The sequence below is a fragment of the Anser cygnoides genome, chromosome 20 (genome assembly GCF_040182565.1).
Source record: "Anser cygnoides isolate HZ-2024a breed goose chromosome 20, Taihu_goose_T2T_genome, whole genome shotgun sequence".
NCBI classification, from domain to species: Eukaryota; Metazoa; Chordata; class Aves; order Anseriformes; family Anatidae; genus Anser; species Anser cygnoides.
The window spans coordinates 4,827,268-4,851,167 of NC_089892.1; the positions used below are offsets into that span (position 1 = coordinate 4,827,268).

Below are 23,900 nucleotides of genomic sequence, written 5' to 3' on the forward strand. Positions count from 1 at the left end.
GCTTTTGGCTTTTTTTTTTCCTGCTTTAAGAAAGAGCTCCTCAACCTCAGTGTAGTTGTATTGTGTTTCTATCCTTTCTCCCATTAACATACTCTCTTAATGAACTCAGAGACTTTCAGTACTTATCCCAGCCTCTCAAACCTAAAAGCTGCAGTCTTTGTAATCCCAAGTTTCTTTCTTCTGAACGAGGCAAGTATGGTTTCTCCTAATGTGGCTGGTGGGAGGTCCCCTGGTGTCCTGAACCAGTGAAGTCACGTTGCAACCAGGCCCGTCTCTTCTTTTAGGTTATTGGTATTGTTATTGATCGCAGATCATACTAGTGGTTAGGGATCTGCCAGAATAGGCTCTTATTTTAAGCAAATATGGGGTAGAAAAAGCTCTTCTATCCCACTATTTCTCCATAATGGCAGTAATGCTTGTTGCCTAACAGATGCAGCATTCATCTGGGTGGAGAGCAGATCAAGCAAGCCTCTGGGGTAGGCTTTTATCTTTTGGGCCTTGGAAAAATGTGGAAGGGTCTCAAATTAATTGTCCTGTTCATCTGAACCAGGCTGCAAGCAGGATTAAAGCTGGTTTATGTGAGTAAAGCACGCAGGATGGCTTCCAGTACACTTCCAGTAGCACTCTTGTATTTGATCTGCCCAGATACTCGCATGGTGTGCTGGTTTTGTTTTCGCAGTTTGGCTCTGAGTCAGTTTTAAATTTAGATTTATTTTTATTTTTATTTTTTTTTAAAGATGAACCTCCCTGGAAGGCAGGAATCAAACACAGATTTTTATTTTTTTTTTTCATGCCCATTAGGGGGCAATTTTAAAATGAGATCTGTCTCAAGAGGCTGAAGGGGATAAAAGACAAGGTGGAGATGGGAGGAGGGGAGAAGCTGTTTTCTGAGTACATTGTTTCCTGCCATTTGCTTTTTTTCATTTATTTCTCTCGGACTGACCTCACACTTTGGAAATTATGCACCTAGTTTTTTATCCCTCATTTTTGTCTTACTTTTTTTTTTTCCCCCAGCACCAGGAAGAAGAGATGCCTCATTTTGAAACCTAAAGGGGGGAATAAGAAAAGTCCTTTGTAATATATTGCCATATTATCACTAAATCCCCTGACAGTTGTGACACAGAAGCAAGTCACCTGTCACTTAAGCTTGAGGTCTCTTTAATTTTCTCCTGGAATTCGCACCAGGCTGTCTTTAATTTGAGGCCTTTATTGGAATTCTGAAACCTTTCTGCCTCCCCGGTGCTCAGATCTATTCTGAGTGCTGTTACAGAATGTATACAATAACCAACAGAGGGATTCAGAGGGGGCTGAAGCACTGTTTATTTAACACTCTGGAGGGATTTTCGTGCTTATTCGGTCCTGGCTACCCGGCTTTCAATATCGCTTTGACAACCGTTATGCCCTTCTCATTAATTTTAAACAGTTAAAACACAGGAAAAAGAGAAAAAGTTTTCATTATTAAAGTGCTTTACTTTTTAATAACAGAGGATTCTGTCCGCCAGGGGAAAGGGCAAACCTCACTAATTTCACATTCATATTAAAAAACGCTGGGAAGGTGACACTTTGTGCTGCCAGGAGGCTTAACAAAAGAAAAGTGATGGGGACTAGGAGGAGCGGGCGGGGTGGGAGAAAGTTTTTATGTTTCACGTCAATGGAAACTTGTTAGTCACAACGCCGAGTGTCCACTTCAGGGAGGCAGCACCACTTGTAGTTTATTAAACCTTTACAGAGGCCCCTCGACTGGAGACCGTCTCAGCTGATTAACAGGCGCACATGAAGTCAAACTAAGAGACGGCCCTGAAACGGGTGTGCTGTCAGTCTCCGGAGTGCACCGGGAGATGGATGGCAGAGCCCGGGAGTCTGGGAGATGCCCCGGGTAGCCTTAAAACACCAACGTTGTCTTTGCTGGAGATGCAGACAGACAGTCCAGGCAGCGGGTGAGCAGGACCTCGAGTCCCCATGTGTGTTTGCTTCGCTGAAGGATTACGCAGCGGGATCCCGAGTTCCAAAGAGGGCGCTGTGCAGGGACTGCGCCAGCATTTGGGGTCGTGCTGTCGGCAGATTTGCTGTTAGGACGCAGAGGGGCAGATCTGGATGGGCAGAACGTTTTGTGGGGGGTGTCAGCAGCATCGCCTGGCTTCCCCACTCACTGGGGTTCCCAGTGTCGACGCGATGTGGTTCCCCTGGACAGCAGCAGGGCAGAGGGGATGCTTGCAGCCGGGAGGGAGGGAGGGTTGTGCAGCATTAGCATGCAGATCTCCCGGGGAGGAACAACGGGACTGTTGAGGTGGCACAGGCCTAGCTGCAGGGTAGTGGGAGGTGGATGTTTGTTTTCAGTCAGCCCTGGGCAGGAAGACGAGGGGTTGACCAGCAACAAATTGCTGCCTTGGATCTGGCACTCTTTGCCTTGGGTGCTGGTTCCTGTCTGAGTGGCTTTTGAGATCTGTGGCCCTTTCTTGGGAGAGTTTCATGTCATGGACACTTGGCTTTGCACTTTGCTGTTAACTTGCCATCAGATCTCTCGTTTCCTTGTCCACGTTTCCTCTATCTGCCTTGGTACTTCAGAAAGAGAGGCAGCCTCTTTTCTCCTCCCAGTAACAGCTTGCTCCCAGTGATGATTGCCTTCCATTTCCTGCACTGGATCCTACAGTCTGATCATGGAAAAGCTTGAGCACATGCAAAATTGCCGTTTCAGCTCAAGGAAATTTCTTTTGTCGTGTCTTTGGTGCAAGGGCCTTGTCTTACTGGAGGAACCACCAGCAGTTACAGTTACCTGTGATGTACTGACAGGGAGCAAACTTCATGTAGCCATCAGTAGTGAGAGGTTCGTTTCAGTTGGCTGTGTTCGCAGGTGCTGAATTTTTGGTCCATTCTCTGGGGTGTGGAGATGAATGCAGATCTCCTGCCCCATGAGCGCCAAGAAGAGGCCAGGCGCTATGGGGAACTGCTCAGGGGAACCTGCAACGTCAGCCTGAGTCCTGAGAAAGATCCTGGGCCCAGCGGAGTCCGTGTAGAGTCTGGGGAGAGTAATTCCAAATAACTGCAGGGGAAATAAGCACTGCTATCCGGCCTGTTGAATCTGAGGAGAGAAAAAAAAGTGAGGGGAAAAAGATACGTGATGGATGTTAGAAAACACAAAATTAAAACTGATTTGCTCTCCTCACCATGGAGTGCTTACTGGCTGCTTTGACTTTAACGTCTTTATCTATAATTTTTTTTTTCTCTAGTAATATTGAGAGGATTACCTTTGTTGGCCCCTGGGTGGTTACTGTGTGATTTTACTGTTATTAAATCTATTGTAAACTGCTTCATTATTCCTGACTCAAATTCTCTCTTTCCTCTAATCCTCCCACCGCCCTTGTAGAAATCTTGTGGTACGGACCCTCAGGAAGTCCGGGAGCGGGCCACGGTCTTGCAGACGAAATTTGAAAATTATGTTCACTCCAGTGAGGTGACCGTCCGGTGGGCAAAAAAAGGTCAGTGCGGTTCTTTTCAGCTTATTCCTGAAGGGCTCGTTTATAATCTGCCAATGTTTTCTTCAGGGGAAGGGCTTCGGGGAAAAGGCCTGGAAGAAACATTTTGGGTACATCGGGCTCCGTAGGGGGGTTGAGATGGGCCCAGAAGGCTTTGTGATGATATTAAATGTTAATTTCTTGCATCCCCATATTAAGTGCAAATGAGGTTTAATCTCGACTTTCAGTAGGATTCACATCCAAGGACTCTGACCCAATCACAAGAGTGAATAGTTGGCGTGTTACTCTGGGAAGGGCATGGGTGACCTGCCTAACCACAACCTGGTGCAACACCCACCAGGTGCTTTCAGTTCACACCAGGGATGAATTTGAAGCCTGTGAGGCACGATGTCTTGGGAGCAGCTCTTAACAGGCCAGGCTCTTAGGCTGGAAGTTGTTGTGTGGGATGGGAGAAAAACGAGAGAGAGCACAACTACTCAAAAAGGCAGGATGGATTTAATAATAATTGTACCCAGGAACAAATCTGGGACTGTGTATCTGTCCTTGCCAGGCAGGACATGCAGCCATTGTCACTGAGCAGTCCAGGAAGCTTTTCCTTTCTGCTTCTCAGTTTGAAAAAGCCAGAAAGGTGGATTTGGGGGAAAAGATGGAGAACTTGACGTGGATGTGGTAGGAAAATAAACACTAAGCAGTCTCCTGAGAGGAGCCTAAGAGATGGTGCAGTGTAGGCACCCCTCTGCAAAGTACGATTCTGCTGCCCAGTGAGGCTGATCTGGGTGCGCCTGTAACTGAATAGCTGTTGTAAAGCTGGTGCTGGAAGTCAGGCCCCAAAGATCCTTGACAATTAGTTGGAATTTGTTCATTAGATAGTGAGACAAGTCCACAACATGCAAACTCTATGCAAGAAGCTGAGCCACGCTTGCTCAGAACATACAGGACTAGAGCCTTTCCTTTCTTCCACTTGTCATGTGTCTCTCTTCCTGATCATTTTCTTTTTCACCTCTCTTGTGGCTTTGACCTGAGCCAAATCCTGCTGTCGTACAAGTCCTGCTGATTTCAGTTCCGCAGTTTCCAGTCATGTTTGGATGAGAGAGGTCCTGATAAGATATGAGATATATGTACCTGCTGTGTGTGTTTGCATATAGGTGTGGCACAAGCATCCATACATACTGCACTGCATAAATCACATATTAAGTGGCCAAAAACAGAAGCAAATGGGGAAGCTGGCCTTAGAGCTGTACGATGTCATCATATTAACTGGATAAGGGAACGCTGTTCTCAGGATAGAACTTAAATTCAGCATTAGAATTGTTTGAGTCAAGAGAAGTGATTAGATCTGTTAGAGAGGTCAAAGGTGCTTTTTTCCTGAATGCTGTACTGACTTAGGTGGTGAGGTTGCAGAAAGACTGAAGCTTGTACTATAACTACCTGCTTACCCCAAATTATTCTGCATGCTGTTAATGTTACCTGGCCATGTTGACGGGAAAGGTTTTTGAAATGCTGTTTCATGCTTTGCCCTACCTCCCCGCGACATGTCACTGCACTGTTTCTTACTACCACCACCCTGCAATGGTCATAGTGTTGATTTTTCCTTGGAGTTTTGAAATACTTTTCTCCTACAATGAAAGCATTAGAGACTCGCTACTTAAGCAGCTTGCTTGCACCCATTTTCAGGTGTGTTGTGCTACTTGACTGGTGTATTACTTTTAGTAGGTGCCCTTGTAAGTCCATGATCTTAAAACATGTTCCTAATACGGTCAAATCCTTGCTTCTGCATGGATGACCTTCCAGATGCTCCACTGGGATTCCTCATCCCCGTGCGAACTTCTAACCTGAAATGACTGTGACAGGGAGAAGGAACAACTGAATGGCTTGGGTCACTCGGAAAACCTCTGCGGTCTCTGTATACAGCTCACTGTACGCGAGCTCCACACACACTTGTTGCTGACTTCAGCACTAATAACTTTTTTAGCTGCAAACAAGAAGTCCAGAACATTTGTCAGGAAATTTGCCACGTTGTGCATCCCATTTATCTTGTACAGGAGTACTCCACCTCTTTCTCCTATTCCACTATCTACATATGCAAATTTTGCACTGCTGAGTGGCTTCCATAAACCCCCTCTTCCTCCCCTCTGCGCCAGGCATCATGAATAATTAACATGGCAGCTGGCTTTTGCTTTCATGGCAGACAATCAATTGGAAACCGTGCCAGCGATGCATTTGTTTCTCTCTCTTTTTCTCTTTTTCCCCATTTTCTGACCTAGTCAATGTTAATAAGCAATGTTTCGATTGCAGCCCGCTTTGAGAAGGCGAGTGGCTCTCTGCCCACTCATCCCTTCTGCCTCTCGGCCCCGTATTTTCCAAACTCCGATCAAATAGTCCAGGGAAGGTGCTGCCCTTCAAACTTGATTGACTGACCAGCGGTGAGAGGGTGCGGGAGGAGGGCTGTGGCTGAGCCCTGCTGCCTGAAGGACAAATCTCACGAAGAGGGGAGCCCCTTTTGGGAACCAGAGGCCTCGCAGCTGAAGGGTTGTGTACGAGTACTCTGTTCTGGAGCTGCAGTGACAGGTAGAGCTCAGGCAGTTGTCTTCTGATCCTCCGTGCCATTGTGGTTACAGAAAGGGGAGGGAAGCAAACCCTGCATTTCTCCTCTGCGTTTCACTATTTTATGGCCAATGCTTGAGCAATTTGCCTCACCCCTAGTGTGGAAAGGGACAGCAGGGTTACTGGAGCCCACTGCTGCAGCAGGATGCTTGTACTGGGGCTCGTTTTGGTGCATTCTTCTTCCCATTCCCCCGAGCTCTGAACACTGGCAGACCGCCCCCAGCAGCTTATCTGGCCGTGGGGCTGGGGCTGGGGCTGCGCTGCAGGGCCTGCACTGAGCGCTGGCTGCCAGCGTGGTGAACAGGTTATGGCACCTGTCTCATCCCTCGGTACCCTCCTGTCCCCCGTTTCAAAAACCAACAAACCAACCTAACCCCCATCAAGTGTAACTCTTTGGTTTTATTCCTTTGTTTTTCCACAGTTCCCCTAGAAAAGTGGGGCTGCACACGGGCAGTGGATCGCTCTGAATCCACTCTTACATCAGTGCAGGTCTGAATCTCCCCAGGCCAGCGTTGGTTAGACTCATGTTGGTGTGCAAAAGCTGTACCAGCTCAAGCAGCTTCCCTTGTGGCTTTAAGGTGATGTCCCCTTTATGTGAATTTTGGCCCAACCAGCACTGTTACCAGTCTTTTTGAGTTGTTTTCTCAAAGCTCTGTGTCTTTGATCACAAAATTGTAGAGGATGTCAACTTCGATTTTTATTTAATAAAAAAAAAAAAAAGCTTTTAATATCTGGCCACTATAATTGCACATAAAAGCTGGAAAACGTGGCTCTGACAGCACTGAAAGGTCTAAAGACCTGAGAGTAAGGATTTAAAAAAAAAAAAAAAAGAATCCCACCCCAAAGGTCTTAATTTAGATTTCCTGAGTGCTGTGATGAACGTCAGCAGCTCTGAACTCCTCAGAGTTAAGACAGTTACATGAGCTGAGGTTTCGACCTGCTGGTACAGCAGGGCTGTTAGTTCACTTTTGGAATAGTCTCTCGCAGCTCTCCCTGGTGTTGCAAGCTCTGACTCAGGCCTGGATCCGGCAGCTTTCTGTCAGGACTTTGGGAAGGGGGCCCTCTGACACTCTGATTCTCTAACTCTGATCTGGGGAGTTAGTTCCAGCAGCCTTTGCTATCTGAAGAACCAAGGGAGGTGAGCTCAGCCTTCATAATAACAGGATCTTTAGTATCAAACATTTCAAATGCTGCAAGAAAGACAGCTATATTAGCTCCGACGGGACCAGATTTGGAGCGAGAGCAGGTTCATATTGTTCCTTTTGAAGAGTTACACCTTTTCTTAGCAGGTGAATTTGACCAATAACTTTATGCAAAAAAAAAAAAAAGGCAACAGAACGAGGTTGTTGAGTGCATTTGAGCTGGTTTATAAGCCCTCAGAGGATGGCCTTCGGATGAGACAGTGAGACTAGGTGTTTGGAATTTAGCATTCTCTTTTTGGGAAAACACCGGTCTCTCGATGTTCAGATGCCTCTAAAAGAGTAACGTTGTGAAATTGGGAAGAAGGTGCAAAAAACTCAATCTTTTCTTCTCATCGATTGGGAAAAGGAGTTCGCTTTACTCAGTAAACAGAGCTTTGATGGATTCCCTGGGTCCTTCCAGGAGCTGATCTGCTAAAATGACATTTTTATTACTGTTCATAAACTCCAATCTCCTGCTGCTGCCAAGAGATTAGACATAAGCTGTGGGCAAACTTGCTGGTCCGGTGGCTCAACAGGCAAGGGCAGGAGAGGTTAGAGTTTAGAGCTTGCTGCTGTCAGGAGCTGAGAGGGAGAGAGGGCTGAAGGTGGTGGTTGGAGCGAGGGCTGGGGGGGGCACGGGAGGTTTAGCGAGCAGAGGAGCAGTCGGGGGATTGAAGGGAGGCGTTTTCTGAGCTGTCAGGTTGCCTTGCTGAAAGTCCCCCCTATTCCCTGTAGCAGGGAGGACAACCTGGGTATAGTTAACGTTACGGGTACGTGGAGGAGCAGTGGTAGCGTTCGTATTAGTGGATGATTGTCTTTAGAGCAATGAGCCCTGAGGGAAGGGCATTACAGGAATATAAAGATGTGAAAGGAAATTTGCACGCTATTCTATTATTTTTCCCTTCTGAGAAGGTGAGCTCTGTTCTCAGTGTGGTGATGAGTCAGGAAATCCATCTGGCTCTCAGATATTTATAAGGGACTATCTAGTAACTGGTGAAAAATGCATGGACTACTGGGATTGTGATATCAGAGGAGCCTTCCTATGCCACTTCCATGCTTCTATTTCCTTCTCTTCATCCCTGTGTCCCGCTATTCCCTCTCTCCCCCTTTCTGCTGCCATTTGATGTCAGCAACTCTTCCTGTGAGATGTGCTACAGACATCACCCTTTCTGGCAGAAGGGGCATCCTTACAAGAGGCAAACCTAATGCAACTTCGTGTAGCATTGTTTCAGTTCCTAACCCTTCTCCACCACCTTTCTTCTCCTTACGGGATTGTACCAGTACTGTGTACAACCTTCACAGGTTTTTAACGTGCCAACCTTATCCACCAGCTGCTGACCAGAAGGTGTCCCAGAGGACAAGACCAATGTCCTTTCAGCTGGAACAGCTGAATCTTTAAGTGGATATATATAAAGATGCAGTAGCAAACAGAATTCACTTTTTTTTCCTTTTTTTTCCCAGCACTGCAGTCTTTCCTTTGTGCCTACGCTGCCTATCCCAGAAACCTCAAGCATATCTTCCACATCAAATCTATCCACCTGGGTCATATGGCCAAGAGCTTTGGCCTGAGAGACGCCCCCCAGAACCTGACTGCTCTTCCAACCACTGGCTCAAAGAAGAAAACCAAACCGAGACCAAAAAGGTAGGCCAGCTTGACATTCTCAAGCCAAGGGATGCCACGTGCCCACCCATGGTACACTTTGCTCCCCAAGGTTCTTGTGGTTGCTCCATGTGATCGTTCCTGATCATGTTCATGATCATTCATGATCAGCCTAAATCCTGTTGAGCCGGGCTTAGTTTGCATTGTGCTCTGAGCTGTTGTTTAATTCTTCTTTTTTCCTGAACGGCTTTAGAGAGCCTAAAAATTACATTTATTAAACCAACTTGGTTGATTTGAGTGGGAATTCAGTTAAAAAAAAAAAAAAAAAAAGGAAAAGAAAAAACAAGTAGCTCACTTTGTAGTTTGACTTCTGATAAGATGCTCTGGTTTTGAAGTAAGCTGTTAAGCGTGGAGAAGCGCCTACATAGACTAGCCTGGGTTTTGCTGCACCTTTACCAGTTTCTGTGTACTTGAAACACACCAGTTCCTACAAGCAGAAACAGCCTAATTTTTATTTATTTATACTTCAGAGCTACCTTGAAGGATAAGAAAGGGCACAGGCAGTGTTCCAGAGTGAAGCATGAGACTTCCCGTATATTGGGGTGGTTCTCTGTCTTGCACAGGTCTTGGTGGCTGTAGAGCTTCAGCAACAGTCCTGTTGTGGCCAAGCACTTCCACAGTAGAAGCTGCCAGGTTTTTCCATTCCCATTTCCAATCGCACAGACCTACATACACAGCACTGTGATCCCTGTCTCAGGAACAACTGCAGTAGTAACTCTTCGCCCTCATCCCCGCCTAGGGAAAAAGGCTCTCAGATAGGGCTGTGTGCATAATTGCTTGCTGTTGGTATGTGGCATGGGGTGATAAAAGCATCAAGAAAATAGCAGAGAAATGAATATTTTCACTTCTCAAATTTGAATTTGACCCTCCTACCTATTATGAGTGAGGTACTGTGGGTGTTATTTTATCTCATAATATAGTTTCTTCCTTCCCTCTGGGCCTTGACAAATACCAGTTCTTCTCCTCTCTTTCTTACATCTGTTCCAGTCTCCTGGGTGCTCCTTTCCTGCATCAGGAATCGGAGATTCCCTGACAAATCTGGAGAAGTAGAGCCCCAAATGCTCTCCTCTGCTTGAAATGGAGCTGAAGATGCTCAGTACCTCTGATCCTAGGTGCTCTGAGTTGCTTCCACAAGATAGATAGCTCTCCCTTTTGAGATTACGTCTTCCATAGCACAACGGCAGACTACAAACTTCTGGCTTGCCTGTAAAATCACTGCAATAATTCAAAGAAGGAAAGATCTTTCTTCTTTTCTGGTAGCAGTTGTGACGCTTTCCATGTAATTGTTGCCGCAAACTCCATTAGCAAATGTTAACCATGCAATTAAAGCACTAATCCACGTAATTGTTCCAGGCTGGTGACATCTCTTGCACACGTATTTATTTGGGGAGAGGAAAAAAAAGGCAAGGGGAAGGGGTTTTAAAATAAGAAGTTGGAGACAGCATTGTCCTGCTTTGCGAAGCCACCAGGGACAGAGCACTGATCTGCCTCCTGCTTCAGCTGACCCTCACCAGCAGATGGGCAACAGGATGGGAATGCCCCTGTGAGCGGGGGATTTAACGGAGCTTTATTTCAGGAAGAATAGCCTGATTAGCCGATAAAGAGCATGTAAGATGGTATGGGGTGAGCTTTGATGTCTTGCTGGCCCAGCAGGGTGTCAAGCTATGACTGACAGTAGCGTGTCACAGGATTACTTGGCCTGCAACAATGCCTCTCTCTGTTCCTATGATGTTGCTACTCTGTTAGAGCTACTTTTTCCCTTGTTATGCACCTCTTTTAGACAGCGTTCCTCCTCCCCAGGTCTTCATCCTATTATAGTACAGACAAGCTCAAGATACAGTAGGGCGTTTATGCACAGGACGCGTGGGGTTGGGGGATGTGGAGGTGTTAGAACAAATGGTCAGGGAGTGATTTGAAAGCTCATTTGCACGTGGATCGGAGAGTCGCAGCTCAGGGAAAGTGGGCAGACTTTGCACAGGTTTGTCACGGCTCAGGCTCTAGGTTTCAAATCCGGGAGCATCTGGAAAGTTAAGACCCTGCAGAAATAGCCAAAGTTGTGTTCTGTGACAATTGTTCCTGCCTGTGACACTTGTTTCTAATTTACTTCATCTGTGTATGCTTAAAAAAAAAAAAGAGAGAATATAGTAGTGTTTATGCGCTAGCTTAGAGAAAAGTGAATATAGATTCAAATTCAGTATCTGCTAGCATAAATTCAAGATAGTGCTGTTAATTTACAGAGAATTGCTTTTGATTTCACAATGACAAAGCAGCAGAATTTAGCTTGCCATTCAAAGACAAATGGCTTTTAATTGTAAAATGTGAGGCTTGAAATGGTAGGAGCATAGTCACAGAGCAATCTTTTTAATTATATTTCTCACGTGATACCCTGAGTGTTGGTTGTCGTATTACACATTGTCTCCAAACATCTGATACTTGTTTTTAATCAGGCTGCTCACTAAAGCCTCATCTCTCAGCACCTGCCTAGAGAATAAAGAACAGGCCATCCAGGTTGAAAGCAGGGGTAAAGGTGATCATTAAATGTTTCCTTATGAGGACAAAGAAAACTTTTCGTTTCTTTTGAAGTCTCCTTTTGTGCTTAGTGCCTCCTCAGAGAGCCTGCTTGGGGAAGGTGAGGCAGGAAGATGTAGCAGCCAGGTGTGTGGTGATGGGTCCTGAAATGTGGACGCAGCCCTCTCCTTCTGAATGCACACGTACAACTTTCACGTGTTTTTTAAGCCTCTTTGTGCAAACCAACTGCCCCCCTAGCTGTAGCGGTTATTGCAAAACCCGATCAGAAGATGGCAAAATCCTGTGCTCACGATTTCCTTGAAAGTTGAAATGCCGTATTTATGTACGAGAGGGGCACATAAACCAGATCCTGTATATTAAATTACACTACATTAGCTTAGTAAGTGCCTGGGCTCATGCTCTTACTGCCGGGTAGATGCAAGGAAGCTGATCCCGCTTCCACTGAGGGATTAGCTGTCTTTCGGTCGCTGCAGAGAAGCAGCATGCCCAGGAAGTAGCTGACACGCCAGATAGACATTTCTTTTGACTCTTTCACAATGCAGACGCCAAAAACCTATTGCCGTTCCACCAAGCCTCCCCGTGCTACTCAATCTTTCGCACTATGGATCAGCAGGGTTTTATGGGATTCTGTGGGGCGCTAATGGTCTGCTTTTTCCTTATTGATCTCTCTGGAAGACTGGTGTGTGTCCCCGGAGGGTTTCACTGTAATGGGGAGTCACAACTTAATTTTCCTTGTTTGTGAACTCATGCTGTTACAAAGAAAGAGAGAAATCCTAAAGTTCAGTGGATCCTGTGGAACTCATTGCTGCAGGATGCCTCTAAAGCCAGGAAGGCTCAGAAAGGCATTTACATAGGGGTGTAAAATATAGTCATTGTTGCTACAGCATGTGCAAAAAATAAGAATAAAAATTAAGGTGAAAATCCCCTCACCCTTCAGAGATGAACTCAAACCTTAACTGCTACAGGATCAAGGTAAGGTGTACATGGTGCTTCTGTTTGAGGGGCTTGATTTACATCATTATTACACCGGCATTGCTCTGAATATGAATATCATTATGCCTTTAAGGCTTTGGCTGCAAGATTATTGTACTGTTGCATTCTTCAGCGTTAGTAGTCAGAGAGATCGCCGGGAAATCTGCCTTGTAAACCAGGCTCACCTTCTGTGTGGCTAAGTCAGCAGTCTGCTTTGGGTGAAAGCGAGTAGCCTTTCACTTTGTCCCCCTAGCCCACATCCCTGATGGCACTTCTGAACTTCCTGGCGTTGGCAGTCTCGAAAAGACTGATGCTTCTGCTGACAGGGCTTGCGAACCAAGGCTGCAGCTGGGTCTCCCTGCACAGCAATTGTCTAATCATTAGGAGTAGTTTGCCTGCCAGTTTTTGCGTGCTGTTTACAGCTTTCCTAATATCACTTAATTAGTCAAAATACGGTTTTGGAATTCTGCCCAATAGGAATTTCACTTGGTTTGGGCAGTCTGCTCTGGAAAGCCAGACTGGAGCTCAGGTAAGAGCGTGGATTCCTGCACTGGAATGCAATCAGACCCAGAAATTAGAGGAAGAAGTATGGCTGCTCTGAAAGGAGTGCTTGCCCTCGCTCGGCATGAAGGCAGTTCACGGACACTGATGAGTCCTGCTTACTACACCACGATGTTTCAGAAAGTCCTCTTATGAAATTAAAGTTTTATAATTGTAAAATCCACGTGATTGTTAGCTGCGTATAGCAATGCCCTTTATTACTGTCCCGTTCTACCATGGCTGCAGCACAGAGCCTTTGCTCCATCTTACAGTGAGCAAATAGGGCTTACACGTGGAGCTGGCAAACCTCGGTGTCCTTCAGTACGCACCAAGAAATGAGCAGCTTTCTCTAAGTGAAATATATTCTGGCCTTTAGGCTGGGAAACAGCCTGACAGAAGCAAGAGTCCTGGGAGGTTCCCAACCTCCCAGTGGTGCTTTGATCCTTATTCCACGGGGTGAAGACCAGGGTATTATAGTGGAAGTGAGACTGTGGGGTTTTGTCTCTCTGTATAGCTGAACTACAACTGACTTCAGTAGGTGTACAGTGAGCTATACTCTTTAGCTCGTCTTGGCATGAATGCTTTGCTCTGACTGTACTGGAACAGCACTTGATGCTTGATATTGACTGGGTAATAATTATCCTCGTTCTTCTCAACTAGTGTTTACATCAGCTGATAAGAGTACCTAGGCCATCTGTTGACTTGTCGAGTGAAGTATAGGATTGCTGATGAATTTCTTGCCTCCACTCTACAAAAAACAGCAACGGAAAAACCAGCCCAAACAGGGTTGCGTTGGCTGCAGATGGTTCATCTAACGCTGTAAGTAGACAAAGCAGGTGTTGCAGCAGCCTTGGCGCCCAGAGGTAACCCAGCTCTGGTGCTGGCACAATTTCAAAGCTGTTGGAGATGCTGTCAGGCAGATTGATAGCGAGATCCATGATGAAATGCTTTCTGATAAATGGAACAACCTGCCTCAGTCTCCTCCAAAGACACACCGTGAGTTCTGGGAGCGTGCATCAGAACTTTCTGCTGGCCTCCGCAGCTGGAGCAATTTGAGAACCTTTGGTTGCTGCAGCTGCTGCACGCTGGTTAAAGGTTATCACGCTTGCTGCGCTGCATCGCACCAGCGTTTCACACAGCTCAAGACAAAGAAACAGCCAAGGAGAGAGAAGTCTTGAAGAAAAACTGTGCTCACTGTTTAGGGAAAAGGAGTAGCAGAGATCTTCTGAGTCACCATATGACATCTGAGAAACCACATATGCGTGTACACTCCTCTGGCACGTAGGAGCTTTGAGTTCGGAGGTCGGCTTTCAGTTCAGCTCTGTAATGAAGCGGAGTGTCAATGTAACACAGACTGGAATTTGGGAAGGAAAATGAAAAATGGCTTCAGATACTCGTGCCTTTTCTTTGATACTTGGTCCTTGCACACCTGAGAGAGTCTTCACATCCAGCATCACGGTTTCCTACTGTAACAAAACAATCTGTGAAAATTAGCTGGTGAAAGTGATCATTCTTACAATCTTACTAATAGTGCTCGGGGGATGACTGGGGTCTTGTATAGAAACAGAACAGCTCGTGTGTGCTTTTCTTCCTCTTCTGTTCACACCTTGGAGCTTCCACAGCTTCTCAGCTATGTTGAACTTCCTCTGATCTTATTTTAGTTCACTTCTCTTGTTGTTCGTTGGCCGTGTTGTCGTTACTCCACCATTCTGTTGTTAGTGACTGTGGAGTGCAGCGGATGGTGCAAAGCCATTCATCACCCAAAGTGCACGAGAGTTGCAGACTGCGTGTGTTGACGGCATGTTGCGTGTGAGCTGGGGGCTCCTGTGGTGGGTTAGAGTCGCGTGGCAGAGCAGAAGACAGATGCAGAAAGAACAGAGGGGATTTCAGGCTAATCATCTGCATTGCATTCTCTTTTTTTTTTTTTGTGATGTGACTGAAGATTGTCTGGATTTTTTTCATGATATTCTTGAGCAAAGAAGTAAGTTGGGAGTTAAGGGACCAGTAAAGACCAGTCCAGAAGCATCTGGATTTCCTTTGAGGTGGCGGTTTGGGCGGCACCAGCACCCCTGCTGATCGCTGCAGGGGAGGAGGGACGGGGAGCAGTGCTCTGGGAGCGGCTCTGCAGAGGGAGGGAGAAGGAAGCTGAAGCAGATAAAACAGGGAAAAAAGAATGTTATTCTCTTTCCTTTGCTGGATGCTTTTTCTCTCTTGTTTGTTCAAGAGGCTTCTCTCCTGCCTTTTCATCTTTCAGCGATGTATTTGGCAAAATTCACGAGTTTCTGGTTGTGCTTAAAGAGCAAATTAAACAATTCCTTTTTTTTTTTTTTTGGAGAAGGGCAGAGCTTTTTTGTCTTTAAAAGTATGGCTCTGGCCTGGTCTTTCCCAGTCTTTGAGGATATAACAAAGTCATCTGAGGACAGTTCCTCTGTTTCCTTGTTTCCTTGTTGTCTCTCTGCTGAGGCTCTCGGTACCAGCTTTTCTGAGGTTGCGACTTAATTACAGGTGTGCGCAGGCAACTGTAAGCTTGGGTCTTTCCTTCCTTCCCGTGCCTCCATGAGGAGGAGGGCAGCTTTCTCAGACCGTACCAAGCAACGTCGCTGTGCAATACACCTTTCTTACCTAGGTAATGAGGTGATCTGAGAGACCTTGGGGTGACCTGGTTTTTGTCCTATACCTGGGGCATAAAGTCCAAAGCAGTGATTGCCTCTAGGGCTGTGCACTGGCCTTGCAGGTGAAGGGACGATGTGTCCCCCGCTTGATAACTCATCTCAGCCGGCTCTCTGACTGCGTACCAATTCTGCCTGTCTTTTACGGGAGTGCAGGTACCCCGTATCTAGTGTAAAAGAGTAGTAGTCTGGTGGCACATCTGCCTGGCATCCAGTATATGACAGCGCCAAACTCCCACTGTGCTGGACAGTAACGCAGAGAAGTGAAATAACTTGTGTTTGGGGTCAGCGCCCTCCTAACGTGCATTGGAGCTCTTTCATTTTCTGAGTTATGATTCCTCTATTCCTGTCTCGTTTTCCCCTAGCTAATAAAATTGGCTATTTTCTCCTCCATTTGAACATTCCTTTCTCCTTTAGGCGCCGCTGAAGTCCTGGCGCTGTAGCACATCGGGATGGTCAATCATTAATGAATCTTCTTTCCCTGCAAGTTCCCCTTCGTTGCAGTGTTTTGTAGTTCCCCACCAAAACGCCGACTGTTGTGTTTGGAAGGAGGGATTTAAAGGGCTGTGGATTTCTCTGCCCGTTATCAACATGATGTGTTCTCATTAGGGCTCAATACAGCGTGATACCTAGACATGAGATCACAGAAAGAGATGCTGACAATCCAGGTGTTTATCCAGTGATGGGAACATGGGTTCTGTCTAGGCTGCAAATGTCTTATGTTTACAGCCTTCCTGTGAAGCTTTTTGCCACGGTATCCAGTATTGCCACACGGCTCTCTTCAATTAGCATCACAGCAGCCTTCGGCAGCAGGGAAATACAGTCATCCCGGGTCAGGAGGTTGGAGAATGGACACGGAGGACAAAGAGGTTAAATACTTTGCCCAAGGATGCTCACGGTGTGAGTAGCGAGGTCTCAGCTCTCCTGGGTTTTGTCCCATAACCACAGGGCGCCTTTCCTTGTCATTGTTATCTTGGTTCCTCTGGCAGAGCCCTAGAGACTCTCACCAGCTGAGCAAAGAGGGGAATTTACACCTTTACAGCAGCACAGCAAGAAGAATCTGGCCAGGGATCCTGACCTGGCGTGCTGTCCCTACAGGCTGTCGCTGTTGCCTGTGGCTCTTGCACCTCGTGGTTAAGCAGGGCCTCGACAGCTGTTCTTCTTGCCGTGATCAGCACAGGTTTCACAGCACAGCTCCATTGATTTTTGTGGCCCTGGTTAGAGGGAGAAACCTCTCTTTTCCCTCCATCCTTCTTTTCCCGTGTACAGCTGATCACCACGGCAGGGGGTATTGATTTACTAATTGGGCAATGATTTCACCTGATTGATAATAAAGTGTTGGACAACCTCCCTGCTGAGCCGAAGCTCAGCCCGGCAGCTACGGGTGGATTACGGGTCCTTTCCCTGTTGTTAATAAACTGATCTGTTGCTTGGTAACCCTCGAATTACTGTAGTAAATGCTTGGAGACACAAGGAAAGTGTCGAATAGAAACTTAGCCGAGTGATGGAGGGGACTGAGTGGAGAATACAGCTGTAGATCTACACCACAAAGAGCCTGGATCCTAAATTAGTGAGGGAGTGGAGGCTACACCAAAGGAAGCAGTTTTCTTCCCCATGTCTTCCAGACTTAATCTTCTAGGGAAACCATCTTACAGAGGTGATCACTACACCATTCTTGCCATCCTTCTGAGCCTTCCTTCCAAACCCACTGCGGCCGTGAGACCTACGCAGGGATGGAAAGCAAACTGTGGAAAAGGGGGCAAGCAAATATTCCAGGGAGCCACGAGTTTGCTTCCCTTCCTTCTTTGCACATTCGGCCTAAGGAATGATTTAATCTGTGGCTGCAGCCAAGAACGCTTCCTTCTGTGGTCCCCAGCATGGTTCTAGACACCTGAAGGAACTGTGCAAGGCTGTGCAGTAAGGCTGCAACCTCTAGGACTCCTGAGGCCCACGTGTTGTCATAACCACATGCTGGAATGGATATGGGGCTTCTGGTGCACTCCTTCATTGTTTTCAGAGGGCCAGATAGATTTCTCTGGAAAATCTTGAGGTCTGTTACTGGTCTTTGTAACAAACTGGTGAGGGGGACGTGCAGACAGCAGTAGGTGTGGATACTCCCATGCTCCCAGGGCTACGGGGACACTGTAGGGAACAACGGGTCCTGCACTCGGGAGACTGCAGCTCAACCAGTTCAGAGAGGGTGACAGCAGCAACAAAGGTGAGATTTGCCCAAGGTCACGGAGCAGGACAGTGGCAGAACCTGTGGTGGAAAAATGCTGAGCGGGTTTTTATATTTATAGCTGGCAGTTTAGGGCTGCAGGGAGATCCGTGTTGGGGTTCCGCGGCTGGGCAGAATGCAGCTTTGCAAAAGCTGGTCTCTGGAGAGGGGCTGCAAGGTGCATGGGATGTCTGCAGGACAGTGCAAGAAACGAGTCTGCTGGTTTTACACTCTTGAAATAATTTTTTGTTTGGGGTTTTTGTGTTTTCAAGGTCTGGATTTAAGCTCTGTTTATAAAACGTTTCCATTGTTCAATGTCTTAGGGCTCTTAGGCTTTTTTTTATTATTATTATAATTTTCAAACTGCTGTGTCACCTAATTCATCAGCCTTCAGCACACCACCTTTCCTCATTCTCCCCACCACCTCTGCAAGAGCATTTGTACAGAACAAAGGCTTGCTTTTAAAAACGGCATGATATTTTGCCACCTTTGCGAAAACCTGTCACAACAATATCTAATTTTGCATGAGACAGAATTTCAAATCAAGCCTCAAGAAAAGGAAGCTGTTCTTCTGCTAATGCGCAAATGTCACTTTCCACAGCTGTAAAATAAGTAACCCACCTAGCAGCGTTTCAGAGAGAAGGAAATCTAATGCCTGTTCTCTTCCCCCTGCCCAGGTCTGACCTTCTCAAGAAGACCCACGGCAAACATCGCCTTGCTGAGATCTTGCGATCTGAATATTCCAGTGGGATGGACACTGGTGTATCCAAGGTCAAGAAGAGGAAGAAAAAACAGAGGAAACCTGGCAACCAGCAGATTCCAACATAAGCCGGGACCTTCCACTCATTTGCTGCAAAACCTGCTTGAGCGCCTCAGCCGGGGGTCAGGGTGACCTGCCAAATCGACTGACGAGTGTTTCAATTTATCAGGCAAATATGGGAGGGATCTTGGGGATCCTGGCCTCCTCCCTCTCACTCCATTCGCCCAAATGGAATGGAATCCAGGCGTGTCCTGTCGCACTGCTGCAATTAAATGTAGCTTCCCGACGATGCGTTGTGTTTCTAAGGTGTTTTTTTGCAGGAAAAATAAAAGAGGTTAAATACGGTTTTCAGAAAAATGTGATGTCTGTGTAACCTTGAAGTGAGACGTGTGTGCTTTGCTGTCTAGAAGACCTGCAGAAACACTCTACACTGTGTTTGCTCACTTATTTTTAATCAGCAAAGCAGTGGCAGAGGAGGTGTTCCAGGTGCAGGTTTAAGAGGAGGCTGCTGCTTTCTGTGTTGCTATTCAGGGAGGCACTTCTGCTCCTGCTGCAGGTAACAGCCAAGCCGCTGCCACCTTCTCTCCTGTCCTTTGTGTGGTGGGGCAGGATCTGTCCCTGGACACTGATCGTTAGTCAAATGTTGCCAGCTGTAAGGAGTTTCCCTGATTTCAGTGAAATCGGTAGGACTCTGGAGAACTCCTCAGTGTAGTGACACATGGTCCCTTTGGGACAGAGCTCATGGGCACAAAACTTCATGTCAAAACTCCTCCGAGTTTGGGAACAAACGTTGTCACTGGGGGAAGGAGCCAGAGTGGAATCCAGCAATCTCCAAACTTCTCCTTGCCTGCAGCGTATTGTCATGCCTAATTATGAAATGCAGAATACGTATGAAATGTCTCACCTCTCTGAACATTAAAGCCTTTGCAGAGCCTTGCTAACGTTTGCCAGTAGTCACCCGGGCTTTCAAGGTTCTCCCTGCGTTAGCTCAGCCTCGCGCAGTGCTTTTTTCAGCACGTCGCGAGCTAATGGATTTCACTTCGTGCTTTTCCCCGTTCTTCCTTCTCATCAGAGAATTTCCACTGCTGAGAAAAGGAGGCAGCGTGAGCCCCCGTGTGCCGCGGTGGGCACTCGCTCACCACTGCCCAGCATGTGAAGTGAAAGCTGAGCTCGAGTGGAGCTGGTGGCAGAGCTGAGTTAGCAGCACATGGAGCCTGGCAGGGAGAGCAGGTGCCCCGAAGGCCTGCGGGTGACCTACAGAGTCCCACAGGACCTACGGGTGAGCACCCACCTCCCCGTGCCTCCTCCAGACCCCTAAAGGCCCTTTGTCTTCCTCGAGGGAAGGCACAGAGAAAGAGAGGCCTGCCTGCAGCCCAGCTTGGGCACGTTATTTAACGCAGCACCAGAAAGGGCTTAAATCCCGTAGAATTGTGAGGTGGTGGAAGGGGAAAAAGCAGAGTGTAAAAAAAATTTAAAAAGAAAGAAGTGGAGGTGAAAACAATATCCACTTCGTGAGTACAGAACTGGGGGCACCTAGTATTGGGCTGTAGTGAGTCATGCTAAGGGCTGTAGGAGGGAAGCAATCAGTCCAAAAGTATTTAATTTGTCAAGTGAATGCAGCTCTTGAGAACCAAAATGATTTTTTTTTCCTCCCAGGCAATTACCAAACAGAATGCTGATTTTCCTGCAGTACTTTAAGAAAGAAAGAAGTTAAAAAGGATCCAGTATAAAATTAACCATGTTTTTGCAGAGAGAGTGACGTTAATAACATTTCTTAGATTAAGATTTAAAAACAAAAAGCAAAGCCCATCTGATTTTATGATTACTGTTTGGAAGAGCAATCAGGTTTAAGGCAAAATGTCAACTTAAAAAAAAGAAAAAAAAAGAAACCCCTGAGGATGAAAATGACTCAGAGAGAGCAATGCAGGGAGGGTAAGTTTGGAAGAACTGATCTTGTGCATGAGGGGAAAAAAATTGACCTTCTCTTGGCTGACTGTCACGTACGAATTAATAGGGACTAGTGGTAAATTCATAATAACAGGAATAAAGGGCCAACGGCACATCAGCGAGGCTTCGGGAAATCTCATTGCTGTCTGTATTAATTGGGCATGGAAAGTTACAAGCCTTATGGTGGACAATGTGATTATTAAAAAAAAAAGAAAAGAAAACAACTGCCTTTTTCTTTCAGAGCTATCTTTCAGCAGCTAGATCATTGAGTGATTAGGGAGAGGAAGAGGAGATCGTTAAACAGGGAAGTATTAAAAGAAGTGCGCACACACCTGAAGCTAATACTTTGCTTTAATAAACTTCGAAGTGCAAAACGTATTTAAGTTGTAGCTGGCTCAGTGGGAGGCAAATTCTGCTTTATTTACACCTCTAGAGGTGCTGGGAGCTGGCTTCATCCTTGCTCCTCACCTGGTTCAGGAAGCACTTAATAGGTTTGGAGTTAATTTGGTCTCAATTAGAAGCACCCCTGTAACAAGGCAGGGCACCCAAGTGTTTGGCATGCCTGTAGGCTCCGCTGGCATGGAGCAAGTAGATGTAGTGCTGAGCTGTTCCTGAGTTTGTCCCCCCTTACTCTGAGGTACGTGGTGAGTGCTGTGGGGGTCCTGGCTGGGTGGGAGCCGCCTGCGCAGCTCGGAGGGGCAGGGAGCTGGGCTCTGCGGAGCTGGGTGAAGCTGCAGCCTCGTTTTGCTGTGCTGGCATTGCCTTTGGTCAGGTTTGGTTTTTTATTTTCGTTGGGGTGAGTGGCAGGGGCTTTGTTGGCCTGCAGCTTGAAGTCTGGTCTGGAAATAACGGCACCAAGGAGCTGCTGTACAAAGTTCCCACCCAGGCTTGGGTTTGCCTTCCTTGCTGCTCCTCTGCACCTTGTTCTCAGAGCTGGGAGTCCTGGCTCTGCCAGGAATTGCTCTTGTGCTTTGCCCTGCTCTTTCCTGGCTCTGTCTCCTTCCCCCTGTGAGGAGCCCGCATCATTTGGGTGGCCGGGAAGGGCTGAAAGGCTGCGCTGAGCCTCTGTGTGTCACTCCCTGTCTGCAGCTGAAACATCTGAGTTCATGCTTTGAGGTTTTGGGGGAGAAAAAAGCAAGGGGGTGACCTGGGTACCAAGGTCACAGCTGGGCACCCACTTTTGGAATGTCTTGGTCACACACCTGACACCTTAACCCTAGAGCCCCTGCTGCTGAGCTGCACTGAGAGAACCGATCAGCAGAGCGCAACCCTGTTCGCATGGGTTTATTTTCCCCATAAGCCTGCAGAGAGGACAGGAGAAGCTCTGGGCTCTCTGACTTGGGCCTAACTTTGTGTGGTGTTGAGACAGAAGGGTAAAAGAGCTAAAACTGTTCTGCTGGTTTTCTTCACCCTGTGCCTGTTGGCACGTTTGGGGAAGCAGCTTTCGTTCTTCACCCGCTCCCAGCGTGAGGGTCCTGACTAAGGCTGAGCCAGGAGAGGAGGAGGAGGAGGATGGCCTTCATGCTGGGATAAAGCCCAGATGAGGCCTGGGAGCCAGGAATGCGTTTGGTTCTGGCAGACCCAGCAGCACTGGCTGGGCCGTGCCTCAGACCCAGAGCTCACAGAGGCAGCTGCTTGTATGGAGCCCCTGCCCACAGGCTGGAGGCGAGGCTGGTCCTTCAGCGGCTTCGGAGGCTGCTGAGATCCTCCCACGGAAGACACTGCCCGAGTGGTGTGGTGCGAGCAGCGCTCTCTGACGAGAGCGTGCGGTGTCCCCCCTAACCCTGTTGATTTGGGGGCTTTGCTGTGCCTTACGCTGCTGCCAGGCCTCTCTGGAGGACCCAGCTCCGGCCTGCCTCCCCTCTGCTCCCTGCCCCTCACAGCCAGCCCCGGCCTGGGGGTTTCCTCGGGCCCTGCCCCGCTGCCTCCTGTTTTTTTGGGGACAAACCATGCCCGTATTACTGCGCTGCCTCAGCCCCGCTTGCAGAGCGGAGTGCCAGCCTCTTCCAGATGTGAAATGGCAAATTTAAATATTGCAATTACAAACGTGTAACGAAGCCTTGTACTTCATTAATGTAAGAGGAGGAATCTGCTACGGCTACAAGGACAATTAAATATTAGAGAATGTCTTTGATTCCCGTTCCTGCTGTGTAAATGGGAGGAAGGTTGCTGTCTGCTCCTTGCCTGGGCGCTCGCGAAATGAAAAGCACACCCACTGCAAGTTGTCCTTTGATAGATTTTTAATATGATTTTAAAGAGTTTTGTTTGGCCTCATTCTTATTCAATGAGATTAAATTAAAGCACTTATCCCCTGGGTTTAAGTCAATCCATGTAGGATTTGGGACGGGGTTTGTTGCCCCGGGGAGGGGGTTGTTTGCAGGCCTCTCTGAAAGACTCCTTTCCCACTTCATTAACCCGAGCTGGGAGCGACCCCCCTCCTTCCTCCTCCTCCTCCTCCTCCTCGCCCCGACCGAGGATTTACCCAACTCCCCCATTCACATGCAAAGGACCCAGCGGCGGCCCCACAAAGGCCGGGGGCTCTCCTCGGAGCGGGGCCCCCCCAGGCCTCGCCGTCGGGGCAGGGCCGCGGGCACCGGGGGCGTCAGGCTGGGCCTCGGCCCGCAGCCTCCGCTCGTTCCTTTTTTATTTTATTTAATTTTTATTTTTTGGGGGGGGGAGGGGAGAGGGGGGGGGTCTACAGGGCCGGGGGGTGCCGGGGAAGAGGGAGGCGGCCCTAGGGAAGGGGAGAGCTGGGGGGGGGGGGGGCTTGGGCGGCCCGGGGGTGCCGGGGGAAGGAGAGGACTGGGGGGGGGAGGCCCTTGGGCAGCCGGGGGGAGGCCTGAGGGAGGCCGGGGGGGGCCGGGGCTCAGCCCGCAGCCCATCTGTCGGCTCCCCGAGCCGGCGAGCCGCTGCCCGGCTGTCCCGGGGACCAGCTGCCGGGCCTCGGCCGAGCCCAGCGCCACTTTTCAAGGCGGGGGGGGGGGGGGGGGGGGAAACAATCCAGTTTGCCAAGCGCTCATTTAAAGCACTTAGGCAATTATACACTTAAGATTAGCGTTAATAATTCACCAGCCCGGCGGCTGGCCTCCCCCCCGCCCGCCCCGCGGATGCCGGCGGTGGGGCCGGGCCCTGAGGGGAGGGTACCGGGGGGGGGGGGGGGAACCGAGCCCTAGCCCCAGGGACCCCCCTCCCCGCCGCCTCCCCCTGCCCTCGGAGGGGAAGAAAGGGCCGGCGGAGGCGAAGCCGTTCAGTTTATAAAGAAGTTTATTTCCACATTTAAAAAAGGGGGAGCGGGGAGCCCGAGAGGCCGCGGCGCCCCGAGCCGCCCCCCCACCCCCCCCACAACC

The 23,900-nt window shown here is 48.2% G+C and overlaps 1 protein-coding gene across 6 annotated transcripts in view; it reads left to right on the forward strand.

The window, feature by feature from the left end:
- DDX31 (DEAD-box helicase 31) overlaps nucleotides 1-18,950 on the forward strand; it is a 47,812-nt gene extending 28,862 nt beyond the window's left edge. For all 6 annotated transcript variants that reach the window (XM_066980674.1, XM_066980668.1, XM_066980670.1 and 3 more), the window contains 3 exons: nucleotides 3,365-3,476; nucleotides 8,720-8,900; nucleotides 18,524-18,950. In XM_066980674.1, coding sequence (XP_066836775.1) covers nucleotides 3,365-3,476; nucleotides 8,720-8,900; nucleotides 18,524-18,674 — 444 coding nt within the window. In that variant the 3' untranslated portion in view covers nucleotides 18,675-18,950. The remainder of the gene's footprint in view (nucleotides 1-3,364; nucleotides 3,477-8,719; nucleotides 8,901-18,523) is intronic.
- Nucleotides 18,951-23,900: the final 4,950 nt, after the last annotated feature.